The following is a 22,255-nucleotide window of genomic DNA, read 5'->3' as shown; positions in this document are numbered from 1 at the left end:
TTTCTTTCAATCATTTTACTGGGGGCTTTTACAGTTCTTATAACATCCCATACATCAATTGTATCAAGCATATTTGTACATATGTTGCCATCATCATCTGCAAAACATTTTCTACTTCAGCCCTTGGTATCAGCTCTTCTTTTTCCCCCTCCCTACCCCACCTGATTTTGTGTGTGTGTGTGTGCTGTTGCATACATCAATAGTTCATTCTTTTTTTTTTAACATTTTATTAGGGGTTCATACAACTCTTATCACAATCCATGCATATACATACATCAATTGTATAAAGCACATCTGTACATTCTTTGCCCTAATCTTTTCTTTTTTTACATTTTATTAGGGGCTCATACAACTCTTATCACAATCCACACATATACATACATCAATTGTATAAAGCACATCCATACATTCTTTGCCCTCATCACTCTCAAAGCATTTGCTCTCCACTTAAGCCCTCTGCATCAGGTCCTCTTTTTTTTAGTTCATTCTTTTTATTGATAACTTATGCTCTGTTTTTTAACCGTTCACCTGTTGATGAACATCACGAGTCAGTTTTGAATTGTTGTAAATATAGCTACCTTGAGCATTCATGTACAGATCTCTGTAGATGAAAGTTATCATTGGGTAAATAACCCAGGAGCTAAATTAATCAGGTAGATGTATATGTGTAACTTTTTAGGAAACTGGCACTTTCCCAAAGTTTTAACATCCCCATTAACAATTTTTGAGGGTTTCCATTTCCCCGTATCCTTGTCAACATTTAGAATGGTCTTTCCTTTTTTATTATTAAATACTTTTGTCAGGGACTCTAACATCTCTCTTCACAATCCATACATTCATCCAGTGTGTCAAACACATTTGCACATATGCTGCCATCATCATTTTCAAAGCATCCTCTTCCCACTTGAGCTCCTGATATCAGCTACCCATTTCTTCCCCATCTCTCCCCCAACCACCCTCCCCCACGAACCCTTGATAAGTTATAGATTATTATTTTCATATCTTATATCGTCCTCTGTCACCCCTCACCCACTTTTCCATTGTTCATCCCCCTGGAAGGGGTTCTAGGTTAATCCTTATGATGGATTCACCGTTTCTTCCCCCCTGATATCTCTACTCTCCTTGTTGACCCTGAGGGGTTTGTCTATCCTGAATTCCCTGAGTTGCAGGCTCTTATCTATAGCAGTGTGCATGTTCTGGTCTAATTCTATCTGTAAGGTAGAGTTGACGTCATGATAGTGGGGGGAAGGAAGGACCGAAAAACTAGAGGAAAGTTGTGTGTTTCATCAGTGCTGTGCTGCACCCTGACTGGTTCATCTCTTCCCTGTGACCCCTCCGTGAAGGGGATGTCCAATTGTCTACAGATGGCCATTGGGTCTTCACTCCATGCCCCCCCCCAATTCACTTTGGGTATGATTTTGTTCTAGGTCTTAGATGCCTGATACCTGATCCCATAAACACCTCGTGATCACACAGGCTGGTGTGCTTCTTCCATATGGGCTTTGTTGCTTCTCAGCTAGATGTCTGCTTGTTTTTCTTCAAGCCTTTAAGACCCCCAGATGCTTTATCATTTGATACCGGGGCACTATCAGCTTTCTTCACCACATTTGCTTATGCACTCATTTTGTCTTCAGTGATTGTGTCGGAAAGGTGAGTATCACAGATTGCCGGATTATTAGAACAAAGTGTTCTTGTGTTGAGGGAGGGCTTAAGTCAAGGCTCATCTGCAACCTTAATTCTTAACATATAGATATGAGTGCATAGTCCTAGTCCCCTCTCGTTATATATAAATATATTGATATATTTTCATGCCTGTATTTAGACCTCTATAAATGTCTTTTGCCTCCTGGTTCTTTCCTCTGTTTCCTTTTACTTTCCTCTTGTCTCACCATCATGTTCAGCCTTCATTCAAGCTTAGTAATTCCTCGCTACTACATTGCCCTTGATTAAGCCCCAATAGGCATCCTATTCCCTTCTCTCCATTGGTTTTATTTATTTATTTATCTTTTTTTTATTGGGGGCTCATACAACTCTTTTTAAAATCATTTTATTGGGGGTTCTTAAAGCTCTTATATCAATCCATACATCCATTGTGTCCAGCACACTTGTACATATGTTGTCATTATCCTTTTCAAAACATTTTCTTTCTATTTGGCCCTTTGGCATCAGAATCATTTTTTTCTTCCTCCCCCACACTTCCATCCTAATGAACCCTTGATAAATTATATTTTTTCTTTAATCACTTTATTAGGGACTCATACAACGCCTATTAAAATCCATACATACATCAATTGTGTAAAGCACATTTGTATATTCGTTGCCCTCATCATTCTCAAAACATTTGCTCTCCACCAAAGCCCCTGGCATTGGGTCCTCATTTTTCCCTTCCCTCCCTGCTCCCCCCTCCCTCATGAACCCTTGATAATTTATTAAATTGTTTATCATTTTTATTAGGGGCTCATACAACTCTTATCACAATCCATACATACATCAATTGTGTAAAGCACATTTGTACATTCATTGCCCTCATCATTCTCAAGACATTTGCCCTCCACCTAAGCCCCTGGCATCAGCTCCTCATTTTCCCCTCCCTCCCCGCTCCCTCCTCCTTCATGAACCCTTGATAATTTATAAATTATTATTTTGTAATATCTTACACTGTCTGAAGTCTCCCTTCACCCACTTTTCTGTTGTCCGTCCCCCCAGGGAGGAGGTCACATGTACATCCTTGTAATCGGTCCCCCTTTCCATTACTTTTAGTTCACTTGTTCCCTTGTGCCTGGATTGGTTTCCCCGCCCTCCCCCTTCCTTTCTCCCACCTCCCCAATTTCTTTCTTTTATTCCTATACTTTCTCTGGCCAATTATATCCACTCTCGTGTCTGTGAGTAAGTTGGTTATAGTAACTTCTGAAATCATATCCACCAGAACTCCCCTTGACTGTATGCCTATTATACCCACATTTTGGGATTCACTTCCAACATTTCCTGATACCTCCATAACCACCACAGCATGCCCTACAAGCTGGTAGATGGATTGACACAATGGCCGCAACAATGGGCTCAATAATAGAAACAATTGTGAGGATGGTACAGAAGTAGGCAGTATTCATTCTGTTGTGCATAGGATTGCTATGGGTCAGGATTGACTGGATAGCACATAACAACAACAACACCATTCCCTCCTTGGATTATATTGTTTCCAATCCTTGGATCTGGTGGTCTACTTCTCCCATGTAGGCTTAGTTGATGCCTCGCTTAGATAGCTGCTTGCTTGAAGATAAGCCTTTAAGACCTCACACACTAGTCTTTCTACTAGGTAGGCGCCATCTAGCTTCTTGACCACTCTGCTAGAACATCCATATCTTCATGACCTCTTTATGAAGGTGTGCATCAAGCAGGGCCATATCATAGAATGAATTGTTTTTAAATTGGGGCTAAAATCCACTCATATATCTATGGTTTATATATATCTTTGGTTCACCTTAGTGAAACTTGCTCTTAAATGTTGAGTATCTAAAGCAAATGGAAGAAATTGTGAAGTAAATGAATTTAACAGAAAATGTCAAAGGTTAGCTCAAGAAAACAAAATAAAGTATTGAAAAGAGTAAAGACCTTGTGACAGGTACATCTGTCATGTCAACTTGACGATATAGAAGTGAAAGGGTGGAGTTTAGCCTGTCAATCAGGTCACAGTCTGATAATACCTCCTGGTAGGCATGGCCTTCTCACAAGAAGGATCCTGAGAACTTCCTGTTGAAGAACCACACAGCTGAGATCTGCCAGAGCTCTGAAGATACATTCACTGACATTGGATCCACAAGACTTTGCACCCACAGGCCTGTGACCTTCCTGCATTTTACATCATTGCAGATGGGTGCATGAGTCTGAAGAGGGACTAAGGGACTAGTACCAGACTCATGGATTTGAACTTATGGGCTTGATCTGGACTGGGCTGGGATGTGTACTTGGTACATAATTACTTCTTTATATAAAGCTCATATATATATATATATATATATATATATATATATATATATATATATATATATATATATACTTCTTTATATAAAGCTTATATATATATATGAGTGTCTCTGGATTTGTTTCTCTAGTCAGCCTGACCTAACACAGGCTTAGTGTTAGAAAAACAAAAGGAAGAACACACTAACTATATCCTAAACTGAAAGAACTCAAGAAAAAAAGTCAAGTGTCAAGTTGAAATATTAAAAGATTCTATGGGCAAAATATTGAATGATACGGGAAGCATCAAAAGAAGATGGAAAGAATGCACAGAGTCACTGTACCAAAAAAAATTACTTGCTTTCCACCATTTCAGGAGGTAGCATGTGATCAAGAATCAATGGTACTAAAGGAAGACATTCAAGCAGCACTGGACGCATTAGTCAAAAACTAGGCTCCAATAATTGACAGAATGCCAATTAAAATATTTCAGCAAACTGATGAAGCATTGGAAGAATTCATTTATATGTGCCAAGAAATTTGGAAGATAGCTGCCTAAGTCACTGGAAGAGATCCACATTTGTACCCGTTCCTAAAAAAGGTGACCTAACAGAATGCACAAATTGTAGAACAATATCATTGATATAACATTCAAGTAAAATGTTGCTGAAGACCATTCAGCTAGGTCAACAGGGAGCTCCCAGAGGTTCAAGCAAAGTGAACAAGGGATATCATTGTTGATGTCAGATGAATCTTGGCTAAAAGTAGAGAATAACAGAAAGATGTTTACTTGTATTTTATTGACTATATTAAGGCATTTGACTGTGTGGACCATAACAAACTATGAATAACCTTGAGAAAAATGGGAATTATAGAAGACTTCATTGTGCTCATACATAATCTGTACATGGACCAAGAGTAAATAGTATGAACAGAACAAGGAAACACTGCAGGATTTAAAATCAAGAATGGTTTGTGTCATAACCTCTCACCATATTTATCGGAGAACCTGTATTATATGAGGAAGAATAGGATATCAAGGTTGGAGGAAGGCTTATTAACAACCTTTCATATGCAGATGATCCAATCTTACTTGCTGAAAGTAAGACTTAAAGCACTTGCTGATGAAGATAATTGCAGACTTCAGTATGGATTACAATTTAATGTAAAGGAGCGAAAATCCTCCTGATGGACCAATAGGTTATATCATGATAATGGGAGAAAAGATTTAAGTTGTCAAGGATTTTATCTTGCTTGGATGCACAATCAAGGATATTACTTTGAGGACTAAGGTGAACCTGACCCAATCCATGATATTTTCAATCATTTCATATGCATATAAAGGTTGGACATTGAATAAAGAAGAGCAAAGAAATATCTATGCATTTGAATCATGGTACTGGAGAAGAAGATTGAAAGTACTAAGAACTGCCAAAAGAACAAACAGATCTATCTTGGAAGAAATACAGCCAAAATGCCCTTTAGAAGCATGGGTGGTGAGGCAGTGTCTCACATACTTTGGACATGTTATCACGAGGGAGCAGTGTCTCAAAAAGGACATCATGCCTGGTGAAGCAAAGGGGTTCAAAAGAGAGGAAACTCCTTGGCAAGATGGATGGACAACACTGGGCTCGACCACAGCCACTGTGAGGGTGGCACAGGGCCGGGTAGCATTCCCTTCTGTCGTGTGCAGGCTTGCCTGTGGTTGGACTGGCTCAGTGGCACCTGACAACAAAAACAGCCCAACCCTCCTTCCCCAAAATGACTTTCCTTTCTGGAAAACCACGAATATCTAAAATTCAAGATTTTCTCTTTTCTGCTTCTTCTTTTTTAAAATAAATCATTTTATTGGGGGTGCTTACAGCTCATATAACAATCCATACATCAATTGTATCAAGCACATTTGTACATATATTGCCTTCATCATTTTCAAAGCATTTTCTTTCTACTTGAGCCGTTGGTATCAGCTCCTCTTTTTTCCCCTCCCTTCCCCACCTTCCAACCTTTGTGAACCCTTGAAAAATTATAAATTATTATTATTTTCATATCTTACACCATCCACTGTCTCCCTTCACTCGTGGTTCTGTTGCTGATCCCCCTGGGGAGGTGGGGTTTATACATTTATCGTTGCGATTGGTCACCCTTTCTCCCCCTTCTTCCTCCACCTTCCCCCTACCCTCATGTCATCGCTACTCCCATTACTCTTCCTGAGGGCTTTATCTGTCCTGGATTCCATGTGTGGAGAACTCCTATCTGTACCAGTGTACATGCTTCAATCTAGCCAGATTTGTAAGGTAGAACTGGGGTTATGATAGTGGGTGTGTTAGTCTGGGTACTTTAGAGAAACAAATCCACAGAAAGTCATGTATAAGAGAGAGTCTTATATAAAGGGTAAGTGCACATCAAGAAAACATCCCAATCCAGTGCTGCCCAAGCCCACAAGTCCAACATTAACCCATATGTCCGACACCAATCCACAAAGTCCTCCTCCATCTCACAAAACACACACAATGATGCCGCTGCAGGAGGAAAGCCGAATCAGTAAGTGTGTAAGCAGTTCAGTGTTTGGCAGGGGTCTCCTCGTGGCTGCTCCATCACCCAGAGCTACATTGGGGTAGGTAGGTCCATGCAGCTTCTCCTCAGGGATGTCTTGCAGGAAGTAAGCCTTGCCAGCTGAAACAGGGAACTGGCTAAGGCAGCTGCATCATGGTCCGACCATCACAAAGCAAGAGACCAAAGAACTAGAAAGGCGAGGTTCACCGAGCCATTTATCCCTCTGTCCTTCATTTAACCTCACCTGTGTTCATCGGCCAGGTTGGCACAATAAACTACCTCAGTGGGTGCGGGGAGGAAGCATTAAAGAACTAGAGCAGCGGTTCTCAACCTAGGAGTCACGACCCCTTTGTGGGTCGAATGACCCTTTCACAGGGGTCGCCCAATTCATAACAGTAGCAAAATTATAGTTATGAAGTAGCAACAAAATAATTTTATGGTTGGGGAGCACCACAACATGAGAAACTGTATTAAATGGTCATGGCACTAGAAAGGTTGAGAACTACTGAACTAGAGGAATGTGTGTGTTTTTCCCATGCTATACTGCATCTGGCTGTCTTGCGCCTTCGTCGTGACCCTTCTGTGAGGTGATGTCTAATTGTCTACAGATGGGTTTTGGGTCTCAACTCCAACCTACCTTGTTCACAGCAATGTGATTGTTTTGGATCTTCTGATGCCTGATATCTGATCCTGTCGACACCTCGTGATCACACAAGCTGGTGTGCCTCTTCCATGTGGGCTTTGTTGCTTCTCAGCCAGACGGCTGCTTGTTTAACTTCAAGCCTTTAAGACCCCTGATGCTATATCTCCTAAGAGTGGGGCACCATCAGCTTTCTTCACTACATTTGCTTATGAACCTGTTTTGTCTTCAGCGAGCGTATTGGGAAGGTGAGCATCACAGAATGCCAGATTATTATAACCTTTAAAGTGTTATTGCATTGAAGGATGATTAACTCAAGTTTTTCAAAGGTCTTCTTTTTCCATTCATCCAAATTATTTATTCTCTCAATGTGCCACGAACAACCTTCTACTACAGCAGTTTGCATTTTTGGTGTATTCCACTGTGAGAATATAAGAAATGAGATAAAATGAGAAACACTTGTGGCTCTGTGCAATATGACGAGAGCATGTTCTGCATAGGGCGATCCCTTGTGAGTTGAGCAGAAATCCCAAGAGAAAAATGTACTTCAGGAACCCAGAGTTCCTCAATTATAGCATGCTACATATTTCCTGGCACCTCCCCATCTTCACACTGTTGTGTTACACAAAATTTATTCTTTACACAAAAGCTTGCAAGGATTAAGGACAACTTTATAAAGTTCCCCAGCACCCCCACTGGCAAAGGCACTATTACTAAGCCAATAAACTGGATAATCACACTTGAAAATAAAAGAGGATTACAGAGATAATGCTGCAACTCCCTCATTTCTAAGCTAAGAAAGCTAGAGAGAAAATGGAATAATGGAATTTCCAAACCTATAAACTTAAGTGCAAACCAGCAAGGTGTTGAGATTTGAAGCCCCAGAGAATGCTATCTGGGAATTGTCTCCACCCAAATTGCTTCATCTCCAAGTTCTGACCCAGGAGTTAACTAGTACTCTTTGTCATTAGTGTTGGATCCAAAGAGACTAAAAAGTAGGTGGGGCAATTAGTTTTTGCTTATCTGTAATGAGTCTCTCAGGGACTCTGGTCCCAGTGGTCATGGAAGCTCCTGTAAATGCCCCCAAACATCTTCTCTACACACAGAACCAATTCACAGGCTCTTGTCTTCACTGATTCAGGTCTTATCTATATTTCCAGAATGTCCCAGGCTTGAGAATACAGTGGAGCATTGACCACTCCATAGTGACAGATTCCACTTCTCCCAGGTAAGACAATGGGTCGTTGTCAAGTGGAGTTGCCAATATTTATTTACTGAGGAGTAAAATTTAGGAACTTCCTCTGCTTCTTCTCACAGATCCAACAAACAATAAAAGGAGCTCTGAATCCATAAGCTAGCTACTAAAACTTCTGGTGCATCCAGTAATCATTGACCATTTCTCTTGTCTCTTTAGAAGCAACTAAATACTTAGTGATGGGAACTGGGAAATGCAATGGAGACCCACAGAGACATAGACTTGGATTGTGTGTTTGCCTCTATGGTTTTCAATGTAAAACATATAAAGCAAGATTCAATCAGTTCTATAGGAATAGCATCAGGGCTGACTGTGGGAACGTAGGTGTGTAGGTAGTGTGGACAGATCTTAGCAAATCTATTAATAAATTTTCAATATAATCCATCCTGGAGCTTAATTTGTCACATTTTCACCATCCATGCTTAGGTTTCTCAATTTGCTGCTGTGAGTTAACCTGGTTCCCTGCCCATGAGTGGGGAAAATCAGTCAAGCATCTCTGAGTTCATGCTCCTGGGACTCTTCACACAGTTCCAGGAGCAGCAGCAGAAGCCCCTCTTCGTGCTCTTCCTGAGCATGTACCTGGCCACAGTCCTGGGAAATCTGCTCATCATCCTGGCCATCAGCACAGACTCCCGCCTGCACAGCCCCATGTACTTCTTCCTCAGCATCCTGTCCTTTGTGGACCTTTGCTTCTCCTCCACCACCGTCCCCAAGATGCTGGCCAACCATATACTTGAGAGTCAGACCATCTCCTACTCTGGGTGTCTCACACAGCTGTATTTTCTCATTGTGTTTGTCGACATGGACAATTTCCTCCTGGCTGTGATGGCCTATGATCGCTATGTTGCTGTGTGCCACCCTTTACACTACACAACTAAGATGACCCCTCAGCTCTGTGCACTGCTGGTGGTTGGATCATGGGTCATTGCCATTCTGAATGCTCTGTTGCACACACTACTGATGGTTCCACTTTCATTCTGTGCAGAAAACAGGATCCCCCACTTCTTCTGTGATGGGAGTCTCCTGAAACTCTCCTGCTCTGACACATATCTCAATGAGATGATGATTCTTATTGTACCAGGACTGATCATTATTTCTCCATTTATTTGCATCCTCGTCTCATACATCCTTATTGGGTGTGCAGTCCTGAGGATCCCATCCACAAAGGGAAAGTGGAAAGCCTTCTCCACCTGTGGCTCCCACCTGGCAGTGGTTTCCCTCTTCTATGGCACCATCATCGCCCTGTATTTCAACCCTTCATCCTCCCACTCAGCTGAGACAGATACTGCAGCGACTGTGATGTACACAATGGTGACCCCCATGCTGAACCCCTTCATCTACAGCCTCAGGAACAAGGACATGAAAGGGGCTCTGAGGAAAATGGTTGCCATGGGGTTTTTCTCTGCTCAATAGTGGTGTGCATTTAAAAAAATCACAGAAGGGCAATGGATCTAGTAAAATCCTGGGGGTTTTGCCCACCATATGAAACCTAGCAGTTTTCCTGGATAAGAGGTCCATCCATGGACTAATTGGACAAGAATGAAACTCGTTGCCATTTCACAAATGCCACATAAATTATCCTGGGGCACTTCACAATGAGTCCATGTCTCTTCATTTTTTTTTGTTTGTTTGAAGATCTATTGTCTGCCAATATTCTCTTCCATTGTGTTCAGTTCTCTCCCTTCCTGGTACTCCAATTCCCCTTCCTCCTTATCTTCTCGTCTTTGCTTCTGGGTAATTCTGACCTTTTCGTTTCATACACATGGGTTTTATAAAGGACGGAAGTCTTAGTGTGTCCTCAGTTCTCTACTGTTTCGGGTCATCTGGCTTTTCTATTAAAATAAGAATTTGAATTCTGCTACGTGTTTTCTTATTTCACATCCTATCTAGGACCAATTATCATGCACTGGTCAGAATAGTCTGCGGTGGTAGCAAGGCACCGGCTAGTCCTGCTGAACTCAGAGCAAATGAGGTTATGTATCATTCAGTCTTGTTTCTTCTTTGCTCTGTTGGTTACTTGCTTATTGTTTTGCTCCTGACAAGCAGACTCAGAGTAGTGTCTTAGATGATCATTGGCAAGTTTTTCCGACCTCAGACTCTACTGACTTCTTTAGGATTTAGATCATTAGTTTTGTGAGCATGAAGCTCTTGATACAGACATTTCAGCTTATGAAAAAAAGCATTGTTTTTGCCAAATGACTGGACTATTTCAATGGCTAATTCCTTTCTGTCAAAATCACCAGGGATGCTTTTGATAGAAACCATCTAGCTTAATGGTTTTGTTGCTCATTACATGGCAGAACATACTCTGGAGGAGGATCCTCGGTGGGATTTCTTAGGAGGAGGATACTAGACAGAACCTATGGAATTTTAACTAATGTGAAGTGAGAGCAATCAATGCTTTGTTCTGGATTAGATGTTGCTACAAGAGACTGCTGATGCTTACAGGGCATGTCAGTATCTTGTCTAGAAGAAGGGAAGGCTAGAAACAGTCGACAGCTGGGATTGGTCAGGAAAATCATCACTCATATCCCAGAAGAGGAGATGTCTATGACTTAAATCATGCTTATTTTTCTGTCTGCAGTCAGACCTAATGACAGTAGTCTTATTTTTCCATGGTCCATCCTGGTCACAGAGTGACCTTGTTTGTTCTATGGAATTTTCTACATTCAAAGGGGGCCCCAAAAGTCCAGCCATGAGGGTTTGCCCAAGTCCTGGAAGTCTCTCAGGAGAACTTGACATGTGTTCAGCTGAAGGGGCAGGAAGAAGAGTTAATTTATGGATCCAGGGAATCCTGATTCTGCCAGCCATTCAAGTCAATTATGTTCACCTTCTTATGTGTGCTGTCATGACAGCACAAATAGGAATGACTTAAACAAGAACAATCACCCTCAATGCCCAGCCATGCTACCTCCTGCATTTTCCCAGTCTGTGTGCATGTGTTCAGATGTTTTCCCAGAGAGACCTGTTTATATCCTGGTGTTCCAATTTCGCTTTGCAAACAAGCCTTCTGCAAATTGGTCCACAGTCTCCACAATCAAGTTCCTCTGACATAATTTACTCACTCGTCACAGTATTCTGAATTACAGCATAATAGAAACTCAATGCTGAAATGTGTGGTTTGTGATTTAATTTGAAAATGCAGAAATAAGAAATATTTCAAATTGACTAAAACCATACTGAACAAGCTGATATGTCTTTTTGAGGGAGCAAGAGGGAAATGAGGCAATTTCCCTTAATTTTGGAGTGATGGGTAAGGTAACATCTTAATTGAAAACTGGGAGAAATTAGAATCAAAGGCTGTTTCTGAGTTTAGCATATGACCTGCCTTATATTTCTAAGAACTGTGTATTAAGGTTTATGCCTCAAAGAATGCATGGAATGTTTTAAATGTTTTCATCTAAATATCCATAAGTTCATAATTGAAAATGTCTGTTCCTTACAAGTTTGAAAGAAATCCACAGCCTTTGGTTTGTATGTGAACATGTATATAGGGGTGGGGACCAAAAAAGGATATGGTGTCTTAAATGTTTTCTTCAATGATTGCCATTGTTAGATCCCATCAATTTGGCTCTGACTCCTGGCAACCATATGTGCAACAAAATGGAACACTGCCTCGTCCTGTGCCGTCCTCCCAATTGTTACTGTGTCTGATTTGACGGGAAATCCACTGGGTCAATAAGCATGAAATCCTTTTCTATGAATGGGTCCCTCCTGATAGCATTGACAGAGTAAATGAGAGGACATTTCACCATGCTCACTTCTGTGGAGCATTCTGGCTGTACTTCATCCAGGATAAATTTGTTTGTGCTTCTGAAAGTCCACGGTCGACCTCTCATCAATTTGTTTGTCATATTACTTTTTCTTTCATGCATGTCCACTTTCGTTGCTTTTATATCTTTCACAATGCCATCATCTACTTCACTAGATTTACGTGTAATTGCATTCACATGTGATCATTGTGTAGGTACACTTCCCACATATAGTAAAAGACCATTTTATTGTTTGTTATTATTATTATTTTCATTTCTACTTTTATTCATTTTTAGACCATATTTGGTAGAGGTTGGTATCCATTAACTCTTACAAACCAATTCCTAAATGAATTAGTCAATTTCATTAATTACATATTTTGAAAAATGTACTCATTTTATCCGAGTATTCTTGACCTCCTTTCCCCTGTAAACTTATGTTTTGTATATATTTTTTGTTTTGCTTTAAATTTTTTATTATAAATTGGGTGGAAGTATGGGGAGGAACAGATCAGTTTTCCATTCAACAATGCATATACATTTTGTATCATCTCATCCTTTGCAATATCCACAATGTCACATCCTTTCCTGTGTTTACTAGTTCTAGTCCTGATTCTTTTCTAACCCTTATGAAGTTTGTCCTTGGGTAAATGCTGCCCTTTTTATCTCAAATGGTTGGTAATTCTAAGCTTATGAATACCTTATTTTTACTGTTCCCCTTATAGCTGATCTATTGTTTTGCTGAAAATTGAGCCATGGGGATGTGTTCATTTCCAGATCTGAAGGGTAACTAAGGGACACAGTCTTAGGGATCCTACTTGACTCTATACAAGCAGTAATTTTGGTCTTCTTTATAATTTGAGTTTTATTTGACGTTTTCCTCTCATTCTATCTAGGACCTTCTAATGTGATCCCTTTCAGAGCAGTTATGGTCTCGAGGTGGTGGGGTCTGGTGTTCACACATGATTCATTCATCCATGCAGCTTTGATTTTCCTTCTTCTTCTTCTTTCTTCCAAACAGGGAGAGACCAATATTTACACCTTAGATACCACTCATGAACTTTTAAAACCCCAGTCTCTACACACCAAAGGAGGATTTATAGCACTCTCTTTGTGAAGTACATTATACCAATTGACTTTGGGGTCCTAGAAGCCAGCCCAGAGCCTGTTTTGTTACCTCAAAGTGTTTGGTTATGTCTAAAATATTTTCATAATTTTACCCCATGTATACTTCACCACATGTGTGGATAGATTTGCAAGGTAGGTAAATACACGTGTACAAATGTCCTCTGTCAGATCTATACACATCATGGGCATTCTCCCACACCTGTGCAGCCTGCATCCCCATCCAAGCATCTACTCATACAGCAGCATGACCGCAGGATGCCTGGCGTAACAGTATTGACCTCTGCAGCCTTTAACCCTTGCACTGCTCCCCTTGTCTCCCATTGTCTCCTTCCTGTTTTACTGACCTCCCTCTTATCTCCATTTCCTTTCTTATTGCAAATGAGTACAAACCATTTTTCTTATTTCTTAAAACTTTCTATCTGCCCTATAGCTGCTTGTCTTAAATTGTTTTATAACTCTAAAATACATTGACTCAAGGAGCTGATACCAGGGGCTCAAGTAGAAAGAAAATGTTTTGAAAATGATGATGGCAACATATGTACAGATGTGTTTGCCACAGTGGATGTATGTATGGATTGTGATAAGAACTGTATGAGCCCCCAATAAAATGATTGGAAATATTATATATATATTCAATAAGAGATTCCCAATTAACATTTATATAGATATTCCTAATTAGCATATATATATATTGATTCAATAATAGATTCCTAATTAACATTTACTGGACATGTCAGACATCTTTTCACAAATAATACAAAATATTTCTGCCAGTTTATATTTGGCCTTTTGGTCTTGTTCATGTTGTGTTTTTATGTAAAAATCATTATGTTTTTATGTAATCCCCACTAGGAAGCATTTCTTTCATGGTTTCTGCCACTTTTCTTGTCGTTTATATTTTCCTCCCCCTCTTCCATTATTATTTAAATCTCCAGCTATATTTTCTTCTCATTTTAAAGTTTTACACTTAACTTTTTAATAAATCTGTAATCAATATAATTTCATTTTGTCATATATTTGCAAAGTTTTCTCAGTTCATGCTTAATAACCTTTCCTTTCCTCACTGATTTGTAATACCATTGTTAACATTTGCAAAATGCTATTGTGTTGAATATGTGTTGAGAACTAATTATGTTCCAAGAGGTTGGTCAAGTCTTTTCTCTACGGTATTGATTTCAATCATTGCAGTAATGAGGTGTCATTCCCACTGAAGACATCCTGAGTTCAGAGAGATTGTGTGGTTGGTTTAACATCCCTCAGTAAGGTCATGAGGAAACCAAGGTTTCTGACATGTTCACCTCTATGATCAAGTACCTTCTCTGGGCGAATCTGTGAATTCACTTATCCAAGGGCAAGTAAAAAACAATTGTATTGGGGATCGAGTTCATTCATGCACAAGTTTATCCCAACAAAACGTGGTTAAACAGATCTCTGTGATCGGAGAATAGCTACAGAGAACTTCTCTCTGTGATATTCGTGTCCTTGCCTCATTAGATGCCTTCCCCCAAAAATGGATATTTTCTATGCCAAAGTGAAAATCCTTTTGAGGTCAGGGCTAATGGCAAAAATTTTTTAACAAAACTCAAGTGAACACCATCCTAGATCATTGAGGCTTTGGTAAAAAGTTGATGGGAAGTCTGCCCCCACATAAAACAAGATTTTTGATGACATAAACATTTTAGGAGGGCTAAGAAGACCACCATGATGAGCCAGGAAAAGGAAGAACTGTGCTTCAAGTCCAGGTGCTGGTGGAAGAAGATCAAAGAGTTGCCACCTACCCACTAAAGATGGATCTCACTTGGTACAGCCATTTCCATTTTAAGCAACATCTTGACCGCAGTACACTCTTGGCCCGGTTGGTTCCCAGCGTTTTACACAAAAATTAGCCAGCTCACCGAGCTGGTCTTTCCATCGGTCATTTAAGTAAAATTGAAGCTGATTTTATGAAACAAATCATAATTGAGGAAAGGTTCTGGGTTTCCAAATTCAATCAAAAAGCAAAGTCTTAGGGAAGAGACAAGACAGTCAGGGTGCAGTACAGCAACGATGAAACATACTTTCCTCTAATTCCTAAATGCTTCCTCCCCGTCCGCTATCATGATACCATCTTACAAATCTGGCTAGACACAGGATGTACACCAGTACAGATAGGAACCGGAAATACAGGGAATCTAGAACAGATGATCCTTCAGAACCAGTGGTGAGAGTGGCAATACCGGGAGGGTGGAGGGAAGGTGGTGTAGAAAGAGGGAACCGATTACAAGGATCTACACATAACTTCCTCCCTGGGGAATGGACAACAGAAAAGTGGATGAAGGGGAACATCGGACAGTGCACGATATGACAAAATAATAATAATTTATAAATTATCAAAGGTTCATGAGGGAAGGGGGAGCAGAGAGGGAGAGGACAAATGAGGAGCTGATGCCAGGGGCTCAAGTAGAAAACAAATGTTTTGAAAATGATGGCAACAAATGTACAAATGTGCTTGACACAATGGATGGATGTATGGATTGTGATAAGAGTTGTATGAGCCCCCAATAAGATGATTTTAAAAGAGCAAAGTCTGATCCAAAAGGGATCTGCTGAGTCAGTTAAATTCAAGGCAGAGACTTCAGCTCACAAACGTATCGTGCCTGATTTTTGGAATTCCCAAAGCTCATCTTGATTGATTTTCTCAAAGATTACAAGACAACCATGGAAGCTTAATATTAAGACATTTTAAGAAAATGGAAACGTTTATTCGTGAGGAAAAGGCCAGGAAGGTTACAAGAGGGTTTTTTTGTTTTCTTGTTTCTTTCCCCCATTGCGACAATGCACCTGCTCATGGTATGAGCAAGGGCTGTCCTAGGGCGTTTTCATTGGGAAACCTTGCCCCATCCACTGCATGGCCCGCATCTTGCCCCTTCAGGCTTCTTTTTGCTCCCCAAACTAAAAGTAAAAAAGGAACAAATTTGTATTGCCTGGGGATGCCAAAACTGCTATTTGACCATGGTGTAAATAGAAGAGCGCAGAATTTTTTGGAGAAAGGTTTAAGAAATGGAAATACTGCCTTTAAAAGTGCACAGACCTAGATGGGGGCTAACCCCTGCTGGCCCAGGCATCACTAAGCGCATGCAGCAAATGACCAGACGTGAGATGAAAATGGAATTCCAGAGGTAACACTGTCATTTCTCCAGTTACTGAGTGACACAAACAAGAAAAATATCTTCATAATGGAATCTCCAGCCTAGAAGCATAATATCAGATTAGCAAGATAATAAAATGTGAGGCCCCAGGGAATTTTGTTAGGGAAATTTCTCTGCCCAAATTGCTTCAGCTCCAAGTTCTGAACTAGGAGTTAACGAGTATTCTTTGTCCTCTGTATTGGGCCCAAAGGGACGAGGAAGTATGTGGGACAATTGCTTCCTGCTTGTCTATAATGAGCCTCTTAGGGAATCTGGTCCCATTGGCCATGGAAGCCGGAGTAAATGCCCTGAACATCGTTCCAGAATACAGGGCCAAGGCTTGTCTTCATTCACTCAGTACATAGGTAGAGTTACAAATCTTTCCAACATTTAGAATAGAGTGAAGCATTGGCCACAGATTGGAAACTCCAGTTGCTAAACCTTGCAAGGTCCAGAGCAACAAGAGGAGTGCTGACTTCATCTCTGAATAAAGCAATAACAAAAATCCATTTATCTTGTGTCTTCAAGAGCAAGTAAGTACTTGGGGTGAGAGCTGGGAAATGTAAGAAAACAAACACGTAGTCAGAGAGTTGGATTGCGTGTATGACTCTGTTTTTTGATACAAAATACACAAGAGTCCGTGAGTGCAGGAGGAAAAGCAACAAGGCAGAGTGCTGGGAACTCAGTGTGTGAAGCATGATTTGTCACACCTTTACCTTCCATGTATAGGTTTCTCAATTTGCTGTTGTGTATTAACTTGTGTCTATGCCCATGAGCGGTGCAAACCAGTCCACGGTCTCCGAGTTCCTCCTCCTGGGACTCTCCAGGCAGCCCCAGCAGCAGCAGCTCCTCTTTGTGCTCTTCCTGAGCATGTACCTGGTCACAGTCCTGGGAAACCTGCTCATCATCCTGGCCATCAGCATGGACTCCCGCCTGCACACCCCCATGTACTTCTTCCTCAGCAACCTGTCCTTCATGGATGTCTGCTTCACATCTACCACTATTCCCAAGATGCTGTCCAGTCACATACTTGCGAGTCAGACAATCTCCTACTCTGGGTGTCTCACACAGTTGTATTTTCTCATTGTGTTTGCCGACATGGACAATTTCCTCCTGGCTGTGATGGCCTATGATCGCTATGTTGCTGTGTGTCACCCCTTACACTACACAACTAAGATGACCCATCAGTTCTGTGCACTGCTGGTCACTGGGTCTTGGCTCACTGCCAGTCTGAATGCTCTGTTGCATACCCTGCTGATGGCTCGACTCTCATTCTGTGAAGACAACAGGATCCCTCACTTCTTCTGTGATGTAAGTCTCCTGAAACTCTCCTGCTCTGACACATATCTCAATGAGATGATGATTCTCATTGTAGCAGGACTGATCATGATTTCTCCATTTATTTGCATCCTCATCTCATACATCCTTATTGGGTGTGCAGTCCTGAGGATCCCATCCACAAAGGGAAAGTGGAAAGCCTTCTCCACCTGTGGCTCCCACCTGGCAGTGGTTTCCCTCTTCTATGGCACCATCATCGCCCTGTATTTCAACCCTTCATCCTCCCACTCAGCTGAGACAGATACTGCAGCGACTGTGATGTACACGGTGGTGACCCCCATGCTGAACCCTTTCATCTACAGCTTCAGGAACAAGGACATGAAAGGGGCTCTGAGGAAAATGGTTGCCATGGGATTTTTCTCTGCTCATTGTTGACATGGACTCTGGATATCCTAGACAGGAAACAAAAACAGAACAAAAAAACCCATCGCAACTAGTATCTAATAAAATAGCTTTTCCTCCCTCTCATTGTGTGAAACTTAGCACTTTTCCTGTTGTTGTTATTGTTGTTGCTTAATGCATGTTGATCTTTTTCTCTTTTATCATTTTATTGAGGGCTCTTACAATTCTTATTACAATCCATACATCAATTATATCAGGAATATTCACACATATGTTGTCATCATCCTCTTCCAGACAATTACCCTCCATTGAGCCCTTAGTATCCGCTCCTCTTTTTCCACCCTCCCACCACCCCGCCCCCATGACCCCTTGATGGGTTATAAATTATTATTATTTTCATATCTCACACAGACCACTGTCCCCCTTTCCCCATAGTCTCCATGGTTCTTCCTCCTGGAGGGGAGGTGTGGTTGTGTGTCAATGGTTCCCCCTTCTTCCCCTCTGCCCCCCTCCCCCTTCACCCTACCCATCTGGTATCGCTATTCCCATTCCTGCTCCTGGGTTATGTGGGTCGTGAGCTCTTATCTCTCATCTACACCTGTATACGTGGCAATTTTCCTTTGTAAGAAGTTCATCCATGTACTTATCGGGTGATCATCACTTTTTTATGCACATAATATTGAGATTTTGGTGAAAGTTTAAACAGTAAGTTCTTCTTTTGGGGTTTTACACAAAATGACTATTGGAATCACCTGGGAGTCTTACAATTTTCTGATGCCTCAGTTTCTACATACGGAGGTTCTAAATTAGTCTAAGGTATGTTCTGGGTATGAATAGTTTTGAAAACCCTTCAGGTGATTCTACTAGGCAGCCAAGGTCATCTAGCTCAGAAGCAATAAAGCGTACATGGAAGAACACACCAGCCTGTGAGAATACAAGGTGTCGAAGGGATCAGGTATCAGGCATCATCAGAACAAAAATATCTTACCATAGTGAAAGAGGGGGTGGAGTGCGGAGTGGAGACCCAAAGCCCATTTGTAGGCCACTGGACACCCATTTACAGAAGGGTCTCGGGGAGGAAAAGATAACTTTCTTCTAGTTCCTAGATGCTTCCCCCACCCCACCCCCATTCCCCCAACTATCATGATCCCAATTCTACTTTGCAAGTCTGGCTAGACCAGAGGATGTACACTGGTACAGATAAGAACTGGAAACACAGGGAATCCAGGGTGGATGATCCCCTCAGGTCCAGTGGTGTGAGTGGCGATAATGGGAGGGTATAGGAGGGTGGGTAAAGGGGGAACCGATTTCAAGAATCTACATGTGACCTCCTCCCTGGGGGGACGGACAACAGAAAAGTGGGTGAAGGGAGATGTCAGACAGGGCAAGATAAGACAAAATAATAATTTATAAATTATCAAGGGTTCATGAGGGAGGGGGGAGCAGGGAAGGAGGAGAAAAAATGAGGAGCTGATGCCAGGGGCTTAAGTGGAGAGCAAATGTTTTGAGAATGATTAGGACAATGAACATACAAATGTGCTTTACACAATTGATGTATGGATGGATTGTGATAAGAGTTGTATGAGCCCCAAATAAAAAGATTTTTTAAAAGAACCAGTGACGTTAACAGTTCAATAAATAAAAACAATCCACAAAAAATAAAAAATAAGGAGCATCAGCCAAGTGATATTGGCAAAAAGCCTCGAGAGAGAGTGGCGTCTGGAAAGTCAAGTGGAGAAGAGACTTTAGGAAGGGAACAGTGCCAAATGTCACCCAGAACTGGTGTGAGATCAACTGATGTTTGTGTGTTGAGCTTGGGAAACTGGCCATCATTGGTATGATGATTGCAGTTTGGGTGGAATGACTGAGTGGAAGGTGGGACTGGTTGGATTCAAGAAACCGGAGAGTAGGAGACCCACCCTGCCACCAATATTAATGAAAAACATTACTTTAACTTGATAATATCTAATCATCTTTCCTCAACTGTTCAGGTTATTTTTCAGTATGGATTTTCCCCTTATATCCAGAAGATAATTTATTGGATCCAGAGGTAATTTTTAAGCACATTTATACATTTATTGCCCTCATCATTCTCAAAACATTTGCTTTCTACTTGAACACTTGGTATCAGCTCATTTGTGCCCTCCTCCCCACAGCCCCTCCCTCATGAATCCTTGATAATTTATAAATTATTATTTTGTCATGTCTTACACTGTGCAACGTCTCCCTTCACCCACTTTTCTGTTGTCTGTCCCCCAGGGAGGGGGTTATATGAGGAGCTAATCCAGATATCATACCACTCCATGGTTCAGTCACATGGAGCAGTATATGTATAGTTGCTACCCACATCAGTTTCAAAACATTTTCTTCTTGAACTCCTTGTTATCAGCTATCCCTTGCCCGCCCCTACCACCACCCCATAAAAGAGAGCCCTGTCATCTTTTGCCAAATTGGGTATTTCCGTTTAAAAACAAACTTTATTTTATATGCCTAACACGACATTTCCTTGTTCATTTGATTCTTGCTTTGCTGTTAGGTGCGACTGAGTCGGTTCTAGCTCAAAGCTACCCGACGCACGACAGAACGAAGCGCTGCCAGGCCCGGCACCATCCTCACAGATCCTCAGCTTGAGAGTACTACTGCAGCGCTGTCAATCCATCTTGCTGAGCGTCTGCCTCTTTTTCACGGACCCTGTACCAAGCATTAGATTCTTTTCTAGGGGCTTGTCTCTCCTGATAACATTAAGTCACGAGTAAGGCTAAATATTAATCTTAGCCACTCATATTTCTTTTTCTAAAAAGTATGTCTTCTTGGTATTGATTAGTTAATATATTATTGGTTTATAAAATCAAATAGCACTCATCAATTGAGAAAAATAATAGGAAGCATCTTGTTAATATTCTGCCAATCCAGGACCATTTCATGTCACATTACCATCTGACACAGGAACATTTCATGGCACCAAATCTCATGTGGCTTCCTTCATAAAGATCTTGCCGTCTGGTTTGCTCTCATTCTCAAACCCCTTTTCCCCACTTGAGGTCCTGAGCACATGCTATTCCAACTCCCAATCACAGCTCATCCTCTGGTTTTGTTTTAAGTACCACTTCCCCAGGGGCCTCTTGAGAAAACTTTACTGTAACTCTCCTAGAATCCTCTTAGCCATCCTTACTCATTTACCATTTGTAGCCATAGGAGGGGGTACCCGCCCCCCCCCAAAAAAAAAAAGAATTGTGCTGAGCAGAGCTTTCATAGTACGCATTTTTCCCACTCGATGAGCAGCAAGCAACTCGCTGAGTTAGTGCACCCAGTGGCGTCACCTAGGAAGGTTCTCTCTCCTCAGTGAATTTTTTCATAAAAGCAGCTTTGCTCGAACTTTGTTTTTTGTGATGGTTGGTTTAAGAGAACACTGTGCAGCTGTGAGATGTTGTTCGCTGCTCGGAGAAAAGATAACACAGAAACTGCTGTGATGTTGAACACAGTTACAAGGACAGCGTTATGTGGAAAACGTGTACCAGTGGTTTTCTTGTTTCAAAAAAGGTGAAATATTGATTGATGAAAAACCTCATACTTGACATCTATCAGCTTCTCAGAGGAAAATGTCAACTCATAGTGCATTTGGAGTTCCTTTCACCAGGGCAGACTGTTAACCAAGCTTTCTATTCAGAGGTTCTGAAAAGACTACCTAACAGTGTGTGACAAAAAAAAAGTTGATTTGTGGCAGATGGGGGACTGGTCTTGCCACAATGCACCTGCTCATACAGCCATCTCAGTGCGCCAGTTTTTGGCCAAAACATGTCTCTTTGCCCCATACACCTTACTTACCTGACCTCACTTCATGGGACTTCTGTTTCCAAGAATGAAGAGGGACATGAAAGGATAGCAATTTGACGATGTAGAAGAGTTAAAAAAAAAAAATGAGGGGGGTGCTATCAGTTATCCAAGAGTTTGGAACATTCCATTCCAAGAATGAAATTGTAGATTTGACAGATGTAAGTGTAATGGCGAGTACTTTGAAGGTGATAAGGTTGTTTTGTTAAAAAAAAAAAAATTTTTATAGCTTTGGGGGGAAAAATGTTTGGGGGGATATCCCCATACATATTTAGAAGATTTACTCAAT

The 22,255-nt window shown here is 41.2% G+C and overlaps 2 protein-coding genes across 2 annotated transcripts; both read left to right on the top strand.

Moving 5' to 3' along the window:
• Positions 1-8,876: 8,876 nt before the first annotated feature.
• On the top strand, positions 8,877-9,821 carry LOC142423057 (olfactory receptor 1f45-like). Its single transcript, XM_075528236.1, has one exon. It carries the CDS (start codon positions 8,877-8,879, stop codon positions 9,819-9,821), a length of 945 nt encoding a protein of 314 aa, XP_075384351.1.
• Positions 9,822-17,220: 7,399 nt separating this feature from the next.
• LOC142422791 (olfactory receptor 1f45-like) lies at positions 17,221-18,168 on the top strand. Its single transcript, XM_075528034.1, has one exon. The coding sequence runs from the start codon at positions 17,221-17,223 to the stop codon at positions 18,166-18,168; it is 948 nt and encodes a 315-aa protein (XP_075384149.1).
• The last annotated feature ends 4,087 nt before the right edge of the window (positions 18,169-22,255 follow it).

Source organism: Tenrec ecaudatus, chromosome 12 (assembly GCF_050624435.1).
Source record: "Tenrec ecaudatus isolate mTenEca1 chromosome 12, mTenEca1.hap1, whole genome shotgun sequence".
Taxonomy (NCBI): Eukaryota; Metazoa; Chordata; class Mammalia; order Afrosoricida; family Tenrecidae; genus Tenrec; species Tenrec ecaudatus.
The sequence above is the reverse complement of the archived record's forward strand: the minus strand, read 5'-3'. Positions and strand labels throughout refer to the sequence as shown.

Excerpts from the sequence above, each read along its gene's own strand:
- LOC142422791 (XM_075528034.1), top strand. The coding sequence starts at position 17,221 with ATGCCCATGAGCGGTGCAAACCAGTCCACGGTCTCCGAGTTCCTCCTC.
- LOC142423057 (XM_075528236.1), top strand. The coding sequence starts at position 8,877 with ATGAGTGGGGAAAATCAGTCAAGCATCTCTGAGTTCATGCTCCTGGGA.